The sequence below is a fragment of the Phasianus colchicus genome, chromosome 4, assembly GCF_987193195.1.
Source record: "Phasianus colchicus chromosome 4, bPhaCol1.hap1.1, whole genome shotgun sequence".
Classification (NCBI taxonomy): Eukaryota; Metazoa; Chordata; class Aves; order Galliformes; family Phasianidae; genus Phasianus; species Phasianus colchicus.
The window spans coordinates 3,015,581-3,033,564 of NC_143439.1; the positions used below are offsets into that span (position 1 = coordinate 3,015,581).

The 17,984-nt window shown below is 38.1% G+C and overlaps 1 protein-coding gene across 2 annotated transcripts in view; it reads left to right on the top strand.

The window, feature by feature from the left end:
• Positions 1–17,984, top strand: part of PDGFC (platelet derived growth factor C) — a 116,627-nt gene that overhangs the window by 69,727 nt on the left and 28,916 nt on the right. For both annotated transcript variants that reach the window (XM_031614242.2, XM_031614243.2), the window contains exon 3: positions 11,774–11,954. In XM_031614242.2, coding sequence (XP_031470102.1) covers positions 11,774–11,954 — 181 coding nt within the window. The remainder of the gene's footprint in view (positions 1–11,773; positions 11,955–17,984) is intronic.

Sequence of the window (17,984 nt, forward strand, 5' to 3'; positions counted from 1 at the left end):
GCACTAAGCTCATTGCCTCCTTTTTCCCTAATGTTTCTGTATGCTACTCTCCTTCACTTCAACTTTTGATCAAACTGTGCCTAAGCTGTTCCATTCAGGGAACAACAAAGTTCTCAGGTTCCAGGAAACCATATCCAAACTGCTTAAAAAGTCCTATGCTCCTAATGAATGGATCATTAGCAAAGTGTTGATTAAAAATCTTGAAGATTCAGCTTAGTCTCACATGTCTGAAACACGTGTATTAAGAAGAAACATAAAGTCACTGCCTGTAGTCACTGGCTATGAAGAAGGAAAATATTTGCTTAGCTGTCTCTTTGGTATTAATCATGTCAAATGCATACTATCCAGAGGTGAGTTATGATAAGCACAATAGAAAAGCTAAACATTTTGTTACATGATTTTCTAAAGGGAGCTTGCCATGTAATGTAGGACCCAATGGAGCACGTGGAGCTTCCTCTCTTTTAATTACAACAAAACTCTCCATCTAACGTGTGGAGTTAAATACAGATGCACAGCTGCAGCTGCATGGTGTTTAAGTAAAAAGAGAATAGATATTTCAGTTCTGTTTGGCCCATGTCGTGGTAACACCATGTCGTGGCATCAACAGAGCATGTGCAGAACAAGTCTAGGATCTTTCTGTACTGCAACCTACAGGGGAAAAAAAACATTCATATTGTTGTTTTGCTTTTGCCTTGAGTGCGTTGTAGAGACAATATTAATGTATGTACTAAGAAGGTGCTATCAAATATTCAGAAAGAAACACAATTAGAGCTGGCCTTGCTGCCTGGCAGTCTTCAACACTTCTGATGGACTTTTTGTTGCAAGAGTGACGCTATCTGTGCAAAGCTACAGATAGAGAAGTTACCACAAAGTTCAACTTGTCAGTGTTCATGGTGACTCACATCACTAAGTAGATAGGCTGCTGGTTTCTTTGAGATTGCTTGTTCTTCTCATTTTGAACTTCCAGGCTTTGCTGTTGCCACCTTCTTTTGAAAACTCAGATGGCAGGGAGGAGTCCCCCAAAATCTCTAAAACTTCAAATTATGGAGAAAAATAAAAACACAAAACCAAACCAGACTGAGAACAGAGATGAAGATAGATGGCCTCAGTTCTGCTTAGATGATTCCACATCTGTAATACTTAAATGTCTCCTTCATCACTGCATATATATATATATATATATATATTTATGAGCATAAATAAAGTCATATTAAAGTTAAAATCCATTATTGCTGTCTTCTACACTTAGATCCGTTTGGATAGAAATTATTCCGTTAACAACTGGAATAACAAAAAGCTTCCGAGTCCTTCATTTTACCTTTTTTTTCCGACGTATAAACTCCTTGTTAATCATTTTTACTCAAAGTCTGAAAGGGGGGGTCATATAGTTTAAATAGCCAGAATGGATTCTAGTATTCAAGAACCTTAGATTAAGTGAAACACTGATAAGAAGGAATTATTTAAGTTGACGTTCTTGGTAGCATCATGGATGTTCTACTGCTGGCAGGGAGGTGACATTTTAGGAGCAATGTGTGCCACAAGCTTGAGTGAAGGTGGAATATTTTTCCACTTGTTTTTATTTATTTTTTCTTGGTTTCTATTTTCTCAGTCCATTTGTTGCAGGACAGCTGAGTAGTGGTAGCATTTCAAGAGAGGTTTAATGCTGAATGGATTCAAAGGGAGGACGAGAGTGGAGTGTGAGGATCATCGTTTTTAAGAAGTTAAATTAATTTGGCACCAGAGTCTTTTGATTATCTATTTCTTTTACATATAAAGAAAAAAATCAGTAGTGGAAAGGTTGTTCATTTCATACAAGTTTCATTCTAACAGTATCATTTCAATTTAATGAATGCAGAGAATGCAATACACTCATGCATCCTACTTGCCTACAGGAAAGCTGGGGAGGATTTTTTATAAGGACAGGTAGCAACAGGATGAGGGGAAATGGCTTTAAACTGGAAGAGAGTAGATTTAGACTAGATACTGGAAAGAAATTCTTTACTGTGAGGGTGATGAGACGCTAGAACAGGCTGCTCAGTGATGTCATGGATGCCCCTTTCCCTGGATGTATTCAGGGCCAGGCTGGATGGGGCTGTGAGCAGCCTGGTCTAGAGGAGGTGTCCCTGCCTACAGCAGGGGATGGAACTAGGTGATCTTAAAGTGCCCTACCAACACAAACCATCCTATGATTCTATGTTTTGAAGAACAACGGAGTATTTTTCTCCATTAGAAGAAGTAACCATATCTGTTTGTGCTAGTCTGATTTAGGCTCACTTCTGAAATTAAATACAAGGAAAATTTATCTCTGTTCCGCATTGGACAAAAATGTGGTTCCTTTTATGTATTTATTTACTTCAGAAAGATGTTTCTTTTGAATATTCTATGATTCCAGAAAATTCATCTCTTTAATTCCCAAATGATGATTTGTACAGTAACTCATCCTTGAGCTGGTCCTATCCTGCTCTTTAACTGCTGTCAGTGGTTGGTGCTGGCAGAGGCATGTCCCGTGCCCAGAAGAGGCTGCAGTCAGTGGAAGCTCCAGACTAAGGAAGGCTGAGTTAAACCTCTTCTAAGCTCCTGCTGCAATGAAACTCTGTGGTACAATTGCTAATGTATGCTCAGAGTAGATGGATTCATGAAAAGGAGAGGATCATGATTAACCTCATGGCAGAAGACAAAAATATTACCCAGTTTTGTAATCTGAATTTGGCTTCTAAATATAAGCGTTCATTTCGGCTCTCTACTGAATATTAAAAGTTGTTTAATACCATTTATATGATAATAAGTTTGTAAATGTGACAAAGCAGATATTGCAGTAAAAGAAGATAAAACTCGAGTAGTGCAGTTGTTGCCAAAACTACTCTGTAACACGTTTCTTAAGCTTCTAAAAAGAAGTTTCTTAAGCTTTTGTATGAATGGTTTATAGCTGCAAAAGTGTACTCTGTAAGCAAATCAAAGTTCAAGACTAGAAAGGAAAATAGGACAAGATGCTTCCATGGTCTGAATGGAGGACAGCACAGCCTGCACAGCATGATGAGGAGCACATGCTGCACAAATTTAGGGACTATTGTGGCGTTCTTGCCTACCAACTTTTTTCCTCCTTTAGAGTAAATCCAGCATTCATTTTTAATATCTGCTGTTACCAGAGGATGTTATAATAGATCCTATTTTGTGAGTAATTTAAAATCAATTCTCACAGCTCTGATGAGTGTTAGGAGAGAGATTGCTGCTGAGTGGGTAGTTGACATAATCCCTTACTCTTTCTTTACACTGGAGACTATCACTCATTGATTTAGAAAACATTTTAGGCTCCTTAATATTCCTTCTTGGTCCTCTCAATCTCAAGCAAGCTGCTTGAATAAATTAAACTGTGTCTGCAGTATCAAAATATTTTTGTAAACAATCCTAATCCTAGTTTATTGCTTCTAAAATTGTTTCATGTTACCATAGCTGGCTCTGTTTGTAGTGGCATAATTTCCTGCTAGGCACTGCTAGGTCTTACTTGTCTCTGGGATGCTCTGAGAATAGCTACTGCTAATGGAGTTCTCTGCTCCTTCCCCAGTGCTAATTAAAATGTTCTGGTTACTGAAGGTCTGAGTACAGTTAAGCCAGAAGAGTTGCTGTCAGGTTTACGAGCAGCTTTCCCCTGCTTAGAGCCACGAAGATGGTGAAGGGTCTTGAGGGTGAGATGCATGAGGAGCAGCTGAGTCCCTTGGTTTGTTCAGACCAGAGCAGGGGAGGCTGAAGGGAGGCCTCATGGCTTCCTTCAGGTAGTGGCCATATTCCCAGGCTGCCAGAATTCAAGAAGCATCTAGACAATGCTTTCCATCATATGATCTGATTTTTGGATTATCAGGATATTTGGGAAGAGATACTGCAAAAAGCAGGATTACTTATCTTGAAAAAGGACAGATGGTCATGTGTGAGTATCCCAGGATGTTTATAATGTAAAATAAATAGATATTTTTCTCTTTCTGACAATAAAACAAGTGAGCAGCAGTTATAATGAAGTTGTTTCATACTGGGCTCTGATTGGTATGCTGTGGCTGGATTAAAAATAGGTCTGCATAATTTTATGTCCATTAATTTATAACTAGGTAAACTGAAGTGAGAGGAAACTCTTTGCATGCTTTAGGTGTAAACTGATCTCCTGCTAGGGTTGGGAACACATTTTTCTGCCTCATGCAGTGTTTTGCAACTCCTCAGTTACATTACAGGGATTTTTCACTTTCTGTTCAAGTAGCAGTTATTAGCCTGTCCCAAAGCAGGATATTGGATTTGGTGATAAATGGGCTGTGCTGGATTGGTAAATCCTGTGTGCTACTGTAGCGGGCAAGAAACCATATGTAGTTATATCACTAAACAAAAGAAAGAAGTGTTTTCATTCAAATAAGCCTAGGTAGAGCCCCACTCTCCAGCGAGGAGGCAAGAAGCAGGAAAAATGAAGAGGAGAGACTTGACCCAGGTGCATGATGCTGCTGTGTATCAGGGGAGGGGTGCTGCCTGCACTGCCCTGCGAGAGTCTTCATGTGCTGAAGACTCCTGCAGTCTTTTAGAAAATACCCCTGAGGAATGTTGTTGCTGCGTCCTAAAATTTACTTGTGGATAACACTAAGAAGTTGCTTAACCAGTAGTTTTCACATTGTTGACTCAATCCATAGCCACTCTTCAGGATATAAGGGATTGTGCATACAGGAAAAACTACCATTTGAGATACTAGACTAAATATTTTAAATGCTGCTCAAAAAGCAGCGATAAAAACGTAGTTTTGGATTCAGAGAAGCTGAAGGAGGTACACTGAGTATGGTGAACAGTGTGAGTACGGGTGGCATCAGAAATACTTCAGAAAGCTAACAATCAATCTTAAAAAAGGAGTCTTTTTCCCTTCATACCTCGAGTTTTTATTTGCATGATTATATCCTAAGATTGTTGTTCAAGTGATTGAGAGAAAAGGCTCATTAGAAATTACACTTGTGTAACTTAGGTTTGTGGCACAGGCTGTCTAGATCTGTGTTCTGTGGTGGCTGTCTTCCTGAAAGTACTTATTTACACATTTTATCTGTGTGACAAGTTTAACATACAGTTAAATATGTATCGTGTTGCTGTCTGAATATAGAATTATTTTGGCTTAGAACCTGCAGAAGATTTGCATTGCATCTAATCTGCGATTTCCCATTTTGTGGAAAAGTTAATGCCCCTTTTTCCCCATGAGACAGAAGTTATCTTCAAGGTCTGCAGTATTCACATGCCTAAGCTGGAGATACTTGAGAGTTCACCAGTGCACATAAATGCCAGTTGCCGTGATTTATTTTCACATTGTGTTTGTGTGCCAATGCACTGCTCATGAGGGAAAGGATGTGTATTCAGCAGTACTTTGTTTATGAATTAGCATTGAAATAAGGGATGATTTTTTTTTTTCTTTAATATACTGCTTTGTTTCCAAGAGACAAAAGCTAAGCTACTACTTGAAATGTAGGTGCATCAGCTGCTCCCTCAGGTTTTCAGCAGAAAATGGAAATGTGTTTTCTGCTAGGCAGGAGAACAGTTACACAACAGGCAGACAACCATGTGAAAAGTGTTGGCTGTTTGAAGAGTAGCATTTTGGGGTTTAAACTGTCTCATTTTTTCCTTTCACTTGCAGTAATGCATAGTCATGAGTGAAGGGGAAGGAAACTACTAATGAGTAAACTTTTTTTTTTTTTCTTAATGTATCCTAAATAGCAAGATAGAAATACAGAAGGAATTGTGCAGTTCTGTTAGAACCGTCAAGGTGTTATTAATCAGTATGAGGAAAGATGAAATAGGGAGAGCCATGGCAACCATATAACATTTGTGAATGAATATGTGTTTCCATAAGGCAGCTCCTAATGTACAGCACCGCGTATTCTAAAATAGACGTATTCAACGTAGGTTGGCACAGAAACTACAATCCATATTTGGGGAATGGAAGTTAGAAATGTTCTCTGTTTATAGTTGGAGTATCTTTATTTCATGAAAAATGTAGACATGGAAAGATGCTTGTTGTTTTATATAATACTCATTTGCTGTATTGGCTAAAAGTGAAGTTTATTGCTGGACGTGATGTTTGTGTATAATTAAACATCATTTTCTGAGTACGAAAACTGACCTCATCACTTTATTTATATCAGTTATTTCTGGGTATGCTATTTCTTAACAGTGACTGTTAAAACACAGTATGTGTAGGATCAGCAGATACAGTTACAGCTATGGAAATTCATTTTACATCAAATTGTTGCTGTTTCAATGCCATCTCTTTTTACATTAAAACATCAAGCATAACAGAAATTGTAAGCTGCTAAGTGGAACATGACTCATTTCTTAACTGTTGGCGTATCTGCTTTCCTCTTTGATGGCTCTGTTAAGTTTTCCCAAAGTGGCTCAAGGAATCTTCCAGTGCTGTGCACCTCAGTAACTGGAGTCAATTGACTCCAGGTGCCTTTGATTTTTTTTGCAGACTTCCTTTGGTAAAGGCATTATCAAGAGGGAACATATAAAATATCCTAAATTTTATATTTGGTAGTCTTTGAAAAACAGGTTTCTTCTAATACCTCGTCTTTACTGTCATTTAAAGTAGCCCTCAGTTAAAAGTTTCTGTTCATGTCAAATGAATTTAGTTTTATTGAGGATTTATAGAATCATAGGATGCATCATAGAATGGCTTGGCTGGAAGGTCCTTGAGGTGGGCAAGGACACCTCCCACTAGACCAGGTTGGCCAGGGCCCATCCAATCTGGCCTTGAACATCTCCAGGCATCTCTGTCTCCATGGCTTCTCTGGACAACCTGTTCAGTTCCTCACCAAGTTGGAGTAAAGAATTTCTTCCTAACATCTAACCGAAATCTTCCCTCTTTCAGTTTAAAAACATTCCCTCTGATGAGTATTTGTTGGTGCTGCCCACAGGGTCAAGATTTCAGCCAAGGTCCCCTTTCCCTTCCTTTCTTCCAGGAAACTTTGCTTTCTGTCTCATTTGAGGGTTTTTTTTCCTTACCTTTGGTGGCAGGTTGAATTACTAACAGCAAAGTTGTACGGATGTGAAGTGTTCAAGGTCTGTGATTTCAGGAACATTTTATCTACTTGTTAGTGGTGGGCTTAACTGATGGGCCAGTCTTTACTAGTCTAGGTTCAGGTGGATATAGTTTACTGGCAATAAATACAGAATACTATAAAATAAATGAATGCATTTGAAAGGAATTAAATAGCTATTCTGAGCTTGCAAACTTGTGTAACAGTTGTACAGCTTGGCAACACCAGAGGAGAAAAATTACCAAAACTAAGACTTCATCTTACCCAACTTGAAAAATAGTGTGCATGTACCTGCAATTTCATTATTACCTACTATTTAATTTCTTTTAGTATTTTGATTTTAATTTCACACGATATCTTCTTCATCTGCATGTCAGTCTTTGAGGAGCATTTCCTTTAGTCTTGATGGAGGGACAGTACAGGTGACAGAAAAGAAGTTCTCCTGTTGAATCAATGGTGCAGTGTGTGCTCCTTTTCCTACAACTGTGCTGCTGCACCAGTAGGTTTGTAGTTTGCCTGAAATCCACTTTTATTTCTCTGATTCAGAGTATCACTGTGCTTCTATGCTTTTTTCCTTCTTGGGATCCTTCCATTTTCTCTCCGTTCTTCATTGTGAATTTTGCATTCTCCATGTCTCATCCTGTGATTATAGGCAATAACAAGGATACTTAAACAGATTGGTTCTGCCATCAGGTGCCATGGATTTGAGTGCCTCTGTTGTGCTCCAGTATTCCCTTTTCCACTCAGATAAATGTGAATTCTCCCACTGAAGTGTTGCTGGAGATTTCTGTTGATAGAGGATGACTTCCAAAATTTGTTACAAGTGAGACACACAGACTTTGAAAGAAAACTTCTTCAAGCTAAATGCTTGGCCTCTTTTTCCTCTCTAAATATAGTGTTTATTTCACAAAGAACAACATGATTACTTGCAGCTGTGATTTAAGTGATCTAAGAGGTGAGTTATTGTCAGTGCCTTGACACTTCTGTGTGGAGAACAATACAATTTAACTTGAATGATGGAAACTGAAGTTTTATTCCATAGGAACTTTAAATATTTCAGAAGTAAATGATTTTAAATATTGACGGAAGATGGAGAGAAAACTCTCCTTTTGAAATTTTATTTAGAAAATATTTTCAGCACGACAGTTCTTTGTAATTTCTATTGTTTCCAAAATGAAGCTGCCCGAGTATAAACCATCAACATTCTATTCAGTAACCTGTTGTCTAGTGAACAGCCAGAGGACCTTCGATGCTTTAGGTTCAAGTCTGAGTTAGGCATTTTTGTATGCTGCCCCAACATAGGGAAAACCTTGAGATTCCCAATGCTTTTCCACAAAATGGAATAGAAATACTGCAGCATCACACAGGGAAAAAATGTCAGGGGTTGCTGTCAACTTCATGTCACTTAATGGAAAAAGAACATGAAGTCAATGCTCATCAGAGGAGGGAAGGAAGAATGCATTTCACTTTTCTCATGGCGAGTGTTCTAGCTTTTTGTCTAGCATACATCTATATGAGATGGAAAGATCCAGTGTCACCAATATGACAAAATATTTTACCGTGCGGATTTCTGTTCCTTACATTCATTGATACATTTGTGGGATTCTGAAAGCAGAGGGAAGCCACACGAAGGTCACAAAACTGTAAGCCAAGGTAAACACCCTGTCAGAAAATATTTAGCAAATGGTGTAAACCACAGAAAAATTGAGAACGGAGAGGGAAACACATTTCCCTAGAGAATACATTTCCTGGTTTGAAAAGTATTGAAGTTCAGAGTCCCTTACATTACCTCTTTGTCTTTTTCAAATAAATTGCCTTTGTTCAGGTTGTTAATTCAATTCAGAGTCCTGGGCACTTAGCCATAGGGAAGAGGAATACATATTCTGCACGTTATATATGGGAAGGCACAGAGGGAATTGTTGAGTAAAGGCAAATGCACCTTTCGTCCCTGGATAAGAGATGAGACTATCTGTTAGTCAGAACTTTTGGTAGTTTTTGAATGAAGTACTGAGTGTGGATATGTATGAGCATTTCTTTAGTCATTGTGCCACAGAGGGTTGTGTTTTTTGGTTTGTACACTGCACAAAAGGGATTATTTTGTTAAATGAACATTTAAAAAAAAAAAAATTAACACTGTTGTGAATAGAAAAAAGTTTCTATTTCTCAATTCTTAGTTATTTATCCAAGTTTCCTTGCTTTACAAGGAAAAGCTTCCCTTGCTGGGAAATTAGGTGGCTGTGATATTGTCCCTGCCAGTTTTTAGCCCTGTGACAAGAACCCTCAGAATTGTGCAGTGCAGTCTTGTAAATGCTTAAAGCATCTGAACGAGTTTGCTTTGTTGTGTTTTGCAGCAAGTTCTGTCTTCAGTCAACATGCCCAGGAACTGTGTGAGGGGCTTTTTTTGGTTGATGTGAAATTTGTTTCACTTTTACTTCAGGGGTACAATGAGAAGAAAGATGCAATAGAATGTGCTGTGTATGTTATGGTAGAAGTACTAATGCCTGTATTATATTTGGCCCCCTACAAACATCTGAAGTTGTTAAAATAATGATTAAATGATTAACTCTTTACAAATCAGAAAAAATAGATAGATAATTACCTACTGGAGACATAAAAAGATAGAAATTGGAAATTCTGTAATCCAATCACTGTTGAAACACACCACGCACTGCCTCACTGTGTTCACCTCCACAATTCAGCAAGTGCTGGTGAATGTTAGTGGATGCCATTTTATCCACGTGGAGCAATTTAGTGCCACATGTTTGCTTCATACACACTTCCATGTCAGACACATCCCAGGCTGCCCCTCTGCTGCCATCTGTCACACAGCAGCACAATGTAATGGAATATTGGTGGGAACGTTCAGCCTCTACTGCTGTACCACCAACATCCGCCTCTGATGTTGTGAGCCAGCAGAATAAAATAAGAGCATTACTTTCAGAGCAGCCCTTGTGTGATAAAATTCAGTGCTCAAAATCAATTTAGTAAATATGGTGAGCTTCGAAGTCTTACTGCAATTAATGTACACGCTGTCTTCGTAGTAAGTTGTAAGCCTGATCATAAAGTTAAAGCAGCTTTGAATCAGTTAAAGGAATTAGTGTTTCACTGGAAAAAATACGGTGAGGAAGTAATTAGTATCATAAGTTCAACGAAGATTTAAAACTATGGGACATGGTAGTAATGCATTTTGAACACAGTTAATGAGCATATTCATTGCATTCATTTCTAATTAAGTGGAAAAAATACTGGTCCTTTAAATGGAGATAATAAATGTGCAAGTCAGTCTTGCACAAACATGCAACACCAGAATTTATTACCTGCTGTCTAACTAGGGAACTGGGAGTCATTATAAAGATTAGATTTACTGAAAAAAAAATTGAGAAAAAGCTTCAGTAGAAAATGTTTGAGGTAATAATTTTCACATTAAATTTTTCTTGGCAGAGTGAGAGTGAGTTTTCCTTTTTAAAATCCAGTTATTTGCTGTCATCGGGGCTAGTAGGACTGTTTGTACCCTTGAAAAAGGATTCAGTAACATTTACCAACTTAGACTTCTATGAGAAATACATTTTGTTTACAACTTTAGCTGTAAGAGAGCAGAACACACTCCGAACTGTTGAAGCTTTCCTAGAGGTGTGTGCAGGCTGGGCTTAGGAGAGCAGAGGTGCTGTGGTCATGTAGCAGAGCAGTGGCTGGGGCAGCAGTAAGCTTCCCAAAACCAGCTGGGGCCCGAGGGTTGTACTCCTACCTTTCTGAGCCCAGGAGCATTGCTGCTCACAGGTTTTCAAGCATTGCAGCAGGGGAAAAGCGACAGAAATTCCTACTGTTTATTCTGTCAGTAGGCAGCTGGGGAATTGACATGAAACAGGTTAAAATATTAAAACCAGACGTGCCTTCTAGAGCGGTGGTTTTCAATGTTTTTATGACTTGAGAACCCCCTAAACATTCTCCAGTGGAAGCAAGGACCTTTGTGTGGTGTATTAAAGCTTATGGGTGACAACTGATGGGCATTTCTTAGTTACCTTTCACGGACCTATTTGAAGTTGTTCACGGATCCCCACGGATACCCAGACCACACGTTAAAAACCAATGAAACTAAATCAAACCTCCTGTGTTCTGCTCTTTCAAAGCTCCCAACTCATATATCTCCTGTCAGTATTACCGACGTATCGGGTTCTTTCTGACACATGGTGCGTTTATGTTTTTGCTTAACAAGTGTCTCACTGGGATATGCATAAGCTCCAAATGTGCTTCCAAGTTTCCATAAACCACCTTAACCTTCCGGAGCTTACTCATCCCTGGTATTACAAGGGGGCAAGATTTCATTACCAAAAGCCTCTGAAATTTCACTGGCAACATGCAATATATTCCCAATGATATTACACATAGGTAATTCTAGTTTGTTTGTTTGTTTTTTGTCTGACTTCTTTCTGCCCCATCCTGCATATTGTAATTGTTCCCCATAAGAGGAACAGGCTAAGTCATACTTGTGGTCTATTCAAAACGCTAACTCTGCTCTTATTTCTTTAACCTCACTGCATGATTTTATTATGTATTGAAGCCAGTAGCAAGTTGGAGGCTGTTTTAAAAAGAGCTAACTTTGGTAGTATACTTTTAGCATTTAAAAATAATAAAAAAAAAAAAACATAATAAAAAATTCAGTTTATGCATTAAAATTGGATGTTTGTAGAAATTTATCAGTAAGTAAACATGTAATTTTCTTTTCTGTTCAGGTATGACTTTGTAGAAGTTGAAGAACCTAGTGATGGCACTGTCTTAGGGCGCTGGTGCGGTTCCAGTAGTGTGCCAAGCAGACAAATCTCCAAAGGAAACCAGATCAGAATAAGATTTGTGTCTGATGAATATTTTCCTTCTCAACCTGGATTCTGCATCCATTACACCCTTCTTGTGCCAGTAAGTAACGTGTTTCGGGAACATTTCAGAAAAATAACATCTTTGAAGTGGTAGCTCAAAAGAATCTTTGCGTAGTTTAGGGTTAATTACTGTTTATTTCTTAGTAATAATAATAATGAATAATTTGTCTGCCAGAATTGCACGTTTTGCTCTTTAACTAACTGAGTGTTTTTGTGGTTGATCTTGGACTGGGAAATCGATGGCTCAGTTGTTTATATGGAAACTCGAATAAAATGTTTGCATTCCTATTACGGTGCTGTGAAAAAGCCATTTTTTCTTGCTTTGAGATGAACAAATTCAGCATAAGAATCAGCTGTATGACCTGTAAAGAGCATTGAGTAATTACAAGTGAGACTGAAGAAATTTACGTTCTTCTAAGTCAGCTACTCCATGCAGAGCTGGATGATTACACCTAGTTCAAAAAAAAGGAGTTCTTATTATTCTGAATTGTTTTATTATAGTGGCAAAGCAGATGATGCATGATACTCATTTTTCACTGCATTTTTCCTGGAAAATGCACTTTAGACTTCTCTTAATGTTGTTTAACACTTGTAACTCACAGGTACTAAACAATAATTGTCTGAAGAATGGCTGCTTTCATCATCAACAGATTTCTATTACTTTTTTTGAACAAGCGAAAGATCTGTGCTAGCAAAACAACATTTATAAGCTTTTAGGGATGAGATAATGTTCTGAAATTCAGGATTGAGTGGAACAGAAGTTGGCTTGTTTTAGAATAGATATTCCATATTTAAAGAGAGTAAGGAATATTTTTGTTGCAACCTTTATAATTCACTTTGTGAATCTCCTCAGTCATCTTGTGGTTTGTGGTATTTGGTTAGTGTAAAACAGCTGCAAGCTCAATAAAAAACTGATCAAAAGGATCCATGTTGTAAGCCTGCTGACATGCACTTCAGTCGATGCATTTGGCTTACTTGACTTCTTTTTCCATTTTTGCCTGTTGTCCTCCTTCACAAAACTCCATTTATTGAGGAGAATCGAAGACTAATTCTGTCCATCTTTTGCTAACACCTCATCTCCTCCCTTATGTGTTTAGTACACTGGTAGTCATTTAAGTGCAGTATTGTATATATATACATGCTGTTTCCTGTTGTATGCCTCTCAGTATTGGTAAATATTTATTTAGGCCTATGTAATATTTCTAAAATGACTGAGGGCAAGTCTGTTTGACTCTTTTGTAAGTTAGACGAATGAATTTTGAAATCAAATAACATGTCAGTCTGTCTCCAAACCACCTTGGAATATGGCCAGGTTTAAACTTTTTATACCAAAGGGCAGAAGGTAATGAGTATGTTTACTTTTAGAAAATAGTAAAAGAAGATCCCTAAATAGATGTTGTGTGAGCTGATGCCAGATTTCATTGCAGTTGCTCTAGTATTGCATCCTACCTGCTACATGTTTATCTTACTTACGTTTGATCAAATTTTTCTGCAATGGTTTAAACTACCAGAATATACATACAATTATATTCATGTGTTGCTGGGCTGGATTTATTCCTATATACTTTATGGGGAAAACTTTGAAATTATTAACGCTCGCAAAAGTAATCGCTAATTTTCAGAATATTTAGATCACTAACCATGAACATTTGTTATGTAGACAAAAACAGAGACTCCTGACATTGTTTTATGCCTTATTTTAGTCCTTCTTTTCCTCCATTAATTAAGTTTATATGCCTAAGACGTATGCATACAACCTGTTTCAGAAAACAAGCTATTTTATCTGTCACGTGTGTAAGAGGAAAGAGCAATCCCCACCATGTCACAGGAGTGCAGAGCTAGCTTCAAAACACCTGGTATAGCAACTGTTCAAAGGTTTCTGAGAATGACTTTCCAAGTTTCTAATAGAGAGACTTTTCTTCAAAAAAAAATCCATTTTAATAAGCCATGGAAAATACAGTTTCACATTTCAGACTGCATAATTAACTGTATAGATTGTAAATGCAATCCTTATTGATAAATTGCAGGATTAGACCTGCTTCTGGTTTTCAAGCAATAGAAAATTGAATGTTCTCTCTCTGTCTCTCTCTGTCTCTCTCTGTCTCTCTCTCCTTATTCATTTATGCATATATACCTAATGCTATATCATCCTACATTTCAAGATAAATTAAAATTTACAGCTTCATGTGAAAAATGTCCAGGCTACAGGAATTTCTAACTGATTTTTGCAAAAAACATCACTGATTTGCTTAGTGATTCACTTTTATGAATTGGTCCTAAACAGTTAATTTTTTTTTTTTTTTTCATTTTTTAAGAAAAGGGGGAGGGGGAGATGGCTGGTAGACTAGCAATGAGAGATTGTTTGGGGAGAAATGAAGCAAAACTGAAATAAAACAGTGCAAGCTTGTTTCTGTATTTGGAGGCCACACACGGAGAAGGGCACTGGACACATTTTCAGGTCTTTTAAAGAGCAAGAGAAATAGCTTTGTTTAAGCCTCCTGTAATTTATTGTATGTATATATTTTTAACTTTGTATATTATATTTCAAACTAACTTTTCCTATGATTAATAAGTAGAAGGAGAATGGCTATTGATCTGATTACCTTACTCCTAGGATTTAGCCACACAAAAGTACTACCAGCAGTTCCAATGGCATTCAGTGCAACGTAGCTTTACAGAAACATTTAACACAGTATTGCAAGGCACTGCTTAAAAGCCGTGGGTATGCTGTATACAAGCAGAACGTTTCCTGAGCCAACCACACAGCTTTTCTTGAGGATCTAGATAATTGCAGTTTAATTATTTGATTTTCTTCCATTTTAAATTGTGTATCATGGGTACATTTTAGAAGAACGTTCACTAATTTTGGTTTAACTCTTTATTTTAACTGTGTTCTTTTGTTGCAAGTTAATTGGAACACTGTAAAGTGCAAGGAAGTGTTGAAAAAGCTTATTTTTGCTAAGAAAATTTAGCTTGTGTTATTTCAGAATTCTCCTGCTACTTTCAGCAGAATTGTTATTCTTAGGCACTCTTTTCATGCTATACCCTGTCACTTAGTGCTTACTGGTGAGCTGCATTATTCACTAAGGGCTGTTTAGTGGTTGTTCTGCATTTTGACTGCTCAGCTGTGCGTTTATTAAAAGTCGTGTATTTGTCAGTGTTAAATAATCCAAAACCACCTAGAAATATACTGCAAAAACAATCCATTTTTCATTCCTTTTCCCCCCCTTCTCACTTGCCCTCAGTTACAGGTCTAATCCATATAGTAGCCATATGCAATTGAGAGGAAACCTCATGAACTCCTACAACACGCGTTAGGGCTTCAGTCTTTCTGGAGACTTGTTTAGTTTAAATTATGTCAGTTACACGTTTGGCATAGAAAACTTGATGTAATAAAGCCCATTGTTACTTGGGGGAGCGGGTGAATGGGATACTTGATGCCTGAGGTGCCATTAAGGAATGCATGACTGATTGCCAAAGTAGTTATTAATTATTCAGGGCACTCAAAACAAAGCAGCTCCAGTTAAAGTCAAAGCTGGGGGTGACTATATTCCCCTTCTTTTTTGGCATATAGCAGCATGTCTGGAAGATCATGCCAAAAATCTTTGCTAAGAACAGACTTAACCCTCTTTTCTGCAAGTGAAGACAAAATAGCAAAATCTAAACGAAGTCTTAAAAGACTGACCTGGTTTAAAAGTGACTTGGAAGGTGTTTTGTGATTTTGGTGCAGTACCTGTATGGCTACCTGGGTTTCAATCCAAAAGACATTATATTCTTTTGATGGAGAGATGATGTCAGTAATACTCTTGCTGGTAACCGTAAGGAACTTGTTAACTTGTTGTTGACTTCAACAAGGACTAATATTCCTCAGGTAATCTATTTAAGGCCACATGATAATTGTTACTTTATTTCATCTGAATTGGCTAAACTTTATATTTTTTTTAGGGTTGAGTATGTTAATTTTGTTTGTGAAATCTCTTTAAATTGAGAATGTTTAATGAGAAAATGCTGATAAAATGTAAATAGTTGTAGAAAAATGTATACTAATAAGAGAGAAAGGAAAGCTCTTACCTGGCTTTCCCTGTCATCCATTTCACAAATGTCAGATGTATATGTGTTACATGAGGACCAAAGACCAAGAGAGGTCTAATTTGGGTTGCAATAACTGAAAACTCACCCAGAAACATCACAAAGGATGTTGTTCATCTCCTAAACAAAGGTGAAGGAAAGGCGTTATCTCAAGAAGTAATCAAAAGTATTTGGAAAAGAAGCAATATGATTTTAGGTTTTTTTTTGAGCCAGAGCCAAGGTTGTATGAAACAGCAGGAGAGTATATGAGTGTTAGGCAGTGCTTTGGATGGCTACATGAGAAGAAAGAGAACTGTGAAAATCCTTTATACATTCAGAAAGGCTCTTAATCATAAACTCTGTGTTCAGAGTTGCCACTATGTATGGTGAATCCTAAGCTCAAATAAATCAACAGAGTCCTAAAGATGCTCAAGCATGTAAATCCCTTGATTCAGGTTTTGTTTGTGACAAAGAACGATGCATTGCAAGTCAGGGGAAGTTTTTGGACTAAGTTTTCCCTTGGGGATTTCATTTTGCATTAAATCTAAGCTGAGGACTGAAGAGAAATTCCCTTTAATTTTTTTTTACATAAGATATGAAAGATTAGTCACAAATACATAGATAGGTGGGACATGCTTCAGGGTCAGTTCTTAGAAATAAAAGAACTACAGAGTACACAAATGAGAACAACTGTTATCCATGGAGCTACGATGAAAGGAAAATGGTCTTTTATCAGTCAGTAGTAATAGAAACAAGCATTTAATGTGCTATGCTTGCAGGGATGTGAATTTGAAAATGTGTTATTTGGCAGTTAGAAGTAAGCCTAGGTTTCTACACCTTTCACTGTTTCTCAAGTGTTGGGATGTCTTAAACCAGAGGTTTAAGGAATCAGTTACCAGTGGTGGTCATAAAAGGATGGTTAAGGAGCGCTAAGAAGAGGGCAAGCAGATGTGAGGGCTGGAGCACCTCCCCTGTGAAGACAGACTGAGGGAGCTGGGTTTCTTCAGCCTGGAGAAAAGAAGGCTGCAGGGTGACCTCACTGCAGCCTTCCAGTACCTAAAGGGAGCCTACAAACAGGAGGGGAGTCAGCTCTTTGAAAGGGTAGATAACTGCAGGACAAGGGGAAACGGTTTGAAGTTGAGGGAGGGAAGATTTAGGTTGGATGTCAGAGGGAAGTTCTTTACTATGAGAGTGGTGAGGTGCTGGAACAGCTGCCAGAGAGGCTGTGGATGCCCCATCCATCCCTGGAGGTGTTCAAGGCCAGGTTGGATGGGGCCCTGGGCAGCTTGGGCTGGTATTAAATGTGGAGGTTGGTGGCCCTGTGGCCATTGGAGCTTTATGATCCTTGAGATCCCTTCCAACCTGGGCCATTCTGTGATTCTGTGATTCCTCATCTGTGATTTCTATTCTGCCCCACTTGTAAGCTGTTTTCTGCAGAAGGGAGGGAATTCCCTGTGTGCTTTATGTGTTTAGTAATCTGTAACTGACCTTCCTTGCCAATAATTGTCCAGTTTCCCCTTGAGCCCAGGCAAGATTCATGGCTTCATAGCATCCTTTGATAAAAAGTCTACAGGTCTATCATATGTTTACATGAAGAACCACTTCCTTTTGTTTGTTGAGCCATGCTACCAGCAGCTTCACGTGATGGACTCTAGTTCTTATAATGGAAGAGAACACTTCTATAGTGGAAAGAGTTCTTAGAGTGGAAGCAGAGAACAGTTGTTCCTATCCACCTTTTTCATACCATTAGCCCTTTTCTTGCTGATTAATCCTAAGCAGTTCAATTATTCTTTATCAGCAAGCCATTACAAAGCTTTCACTATTCTTTCTGTGCCCTTTTGGACTCTTGAAATTGCAAGGCACTGGAGATAATTGTACAGAATTTGCTAATAGCAAGAGATCTGTGTCAGAATCAGTCGCATCAGAAGGATAGCCAAGTAAACCAGAATTTGTTGTATAGCAAAAGTCATGGCTTTTCAGGGATGGAGCAGCTGGTGGCAAT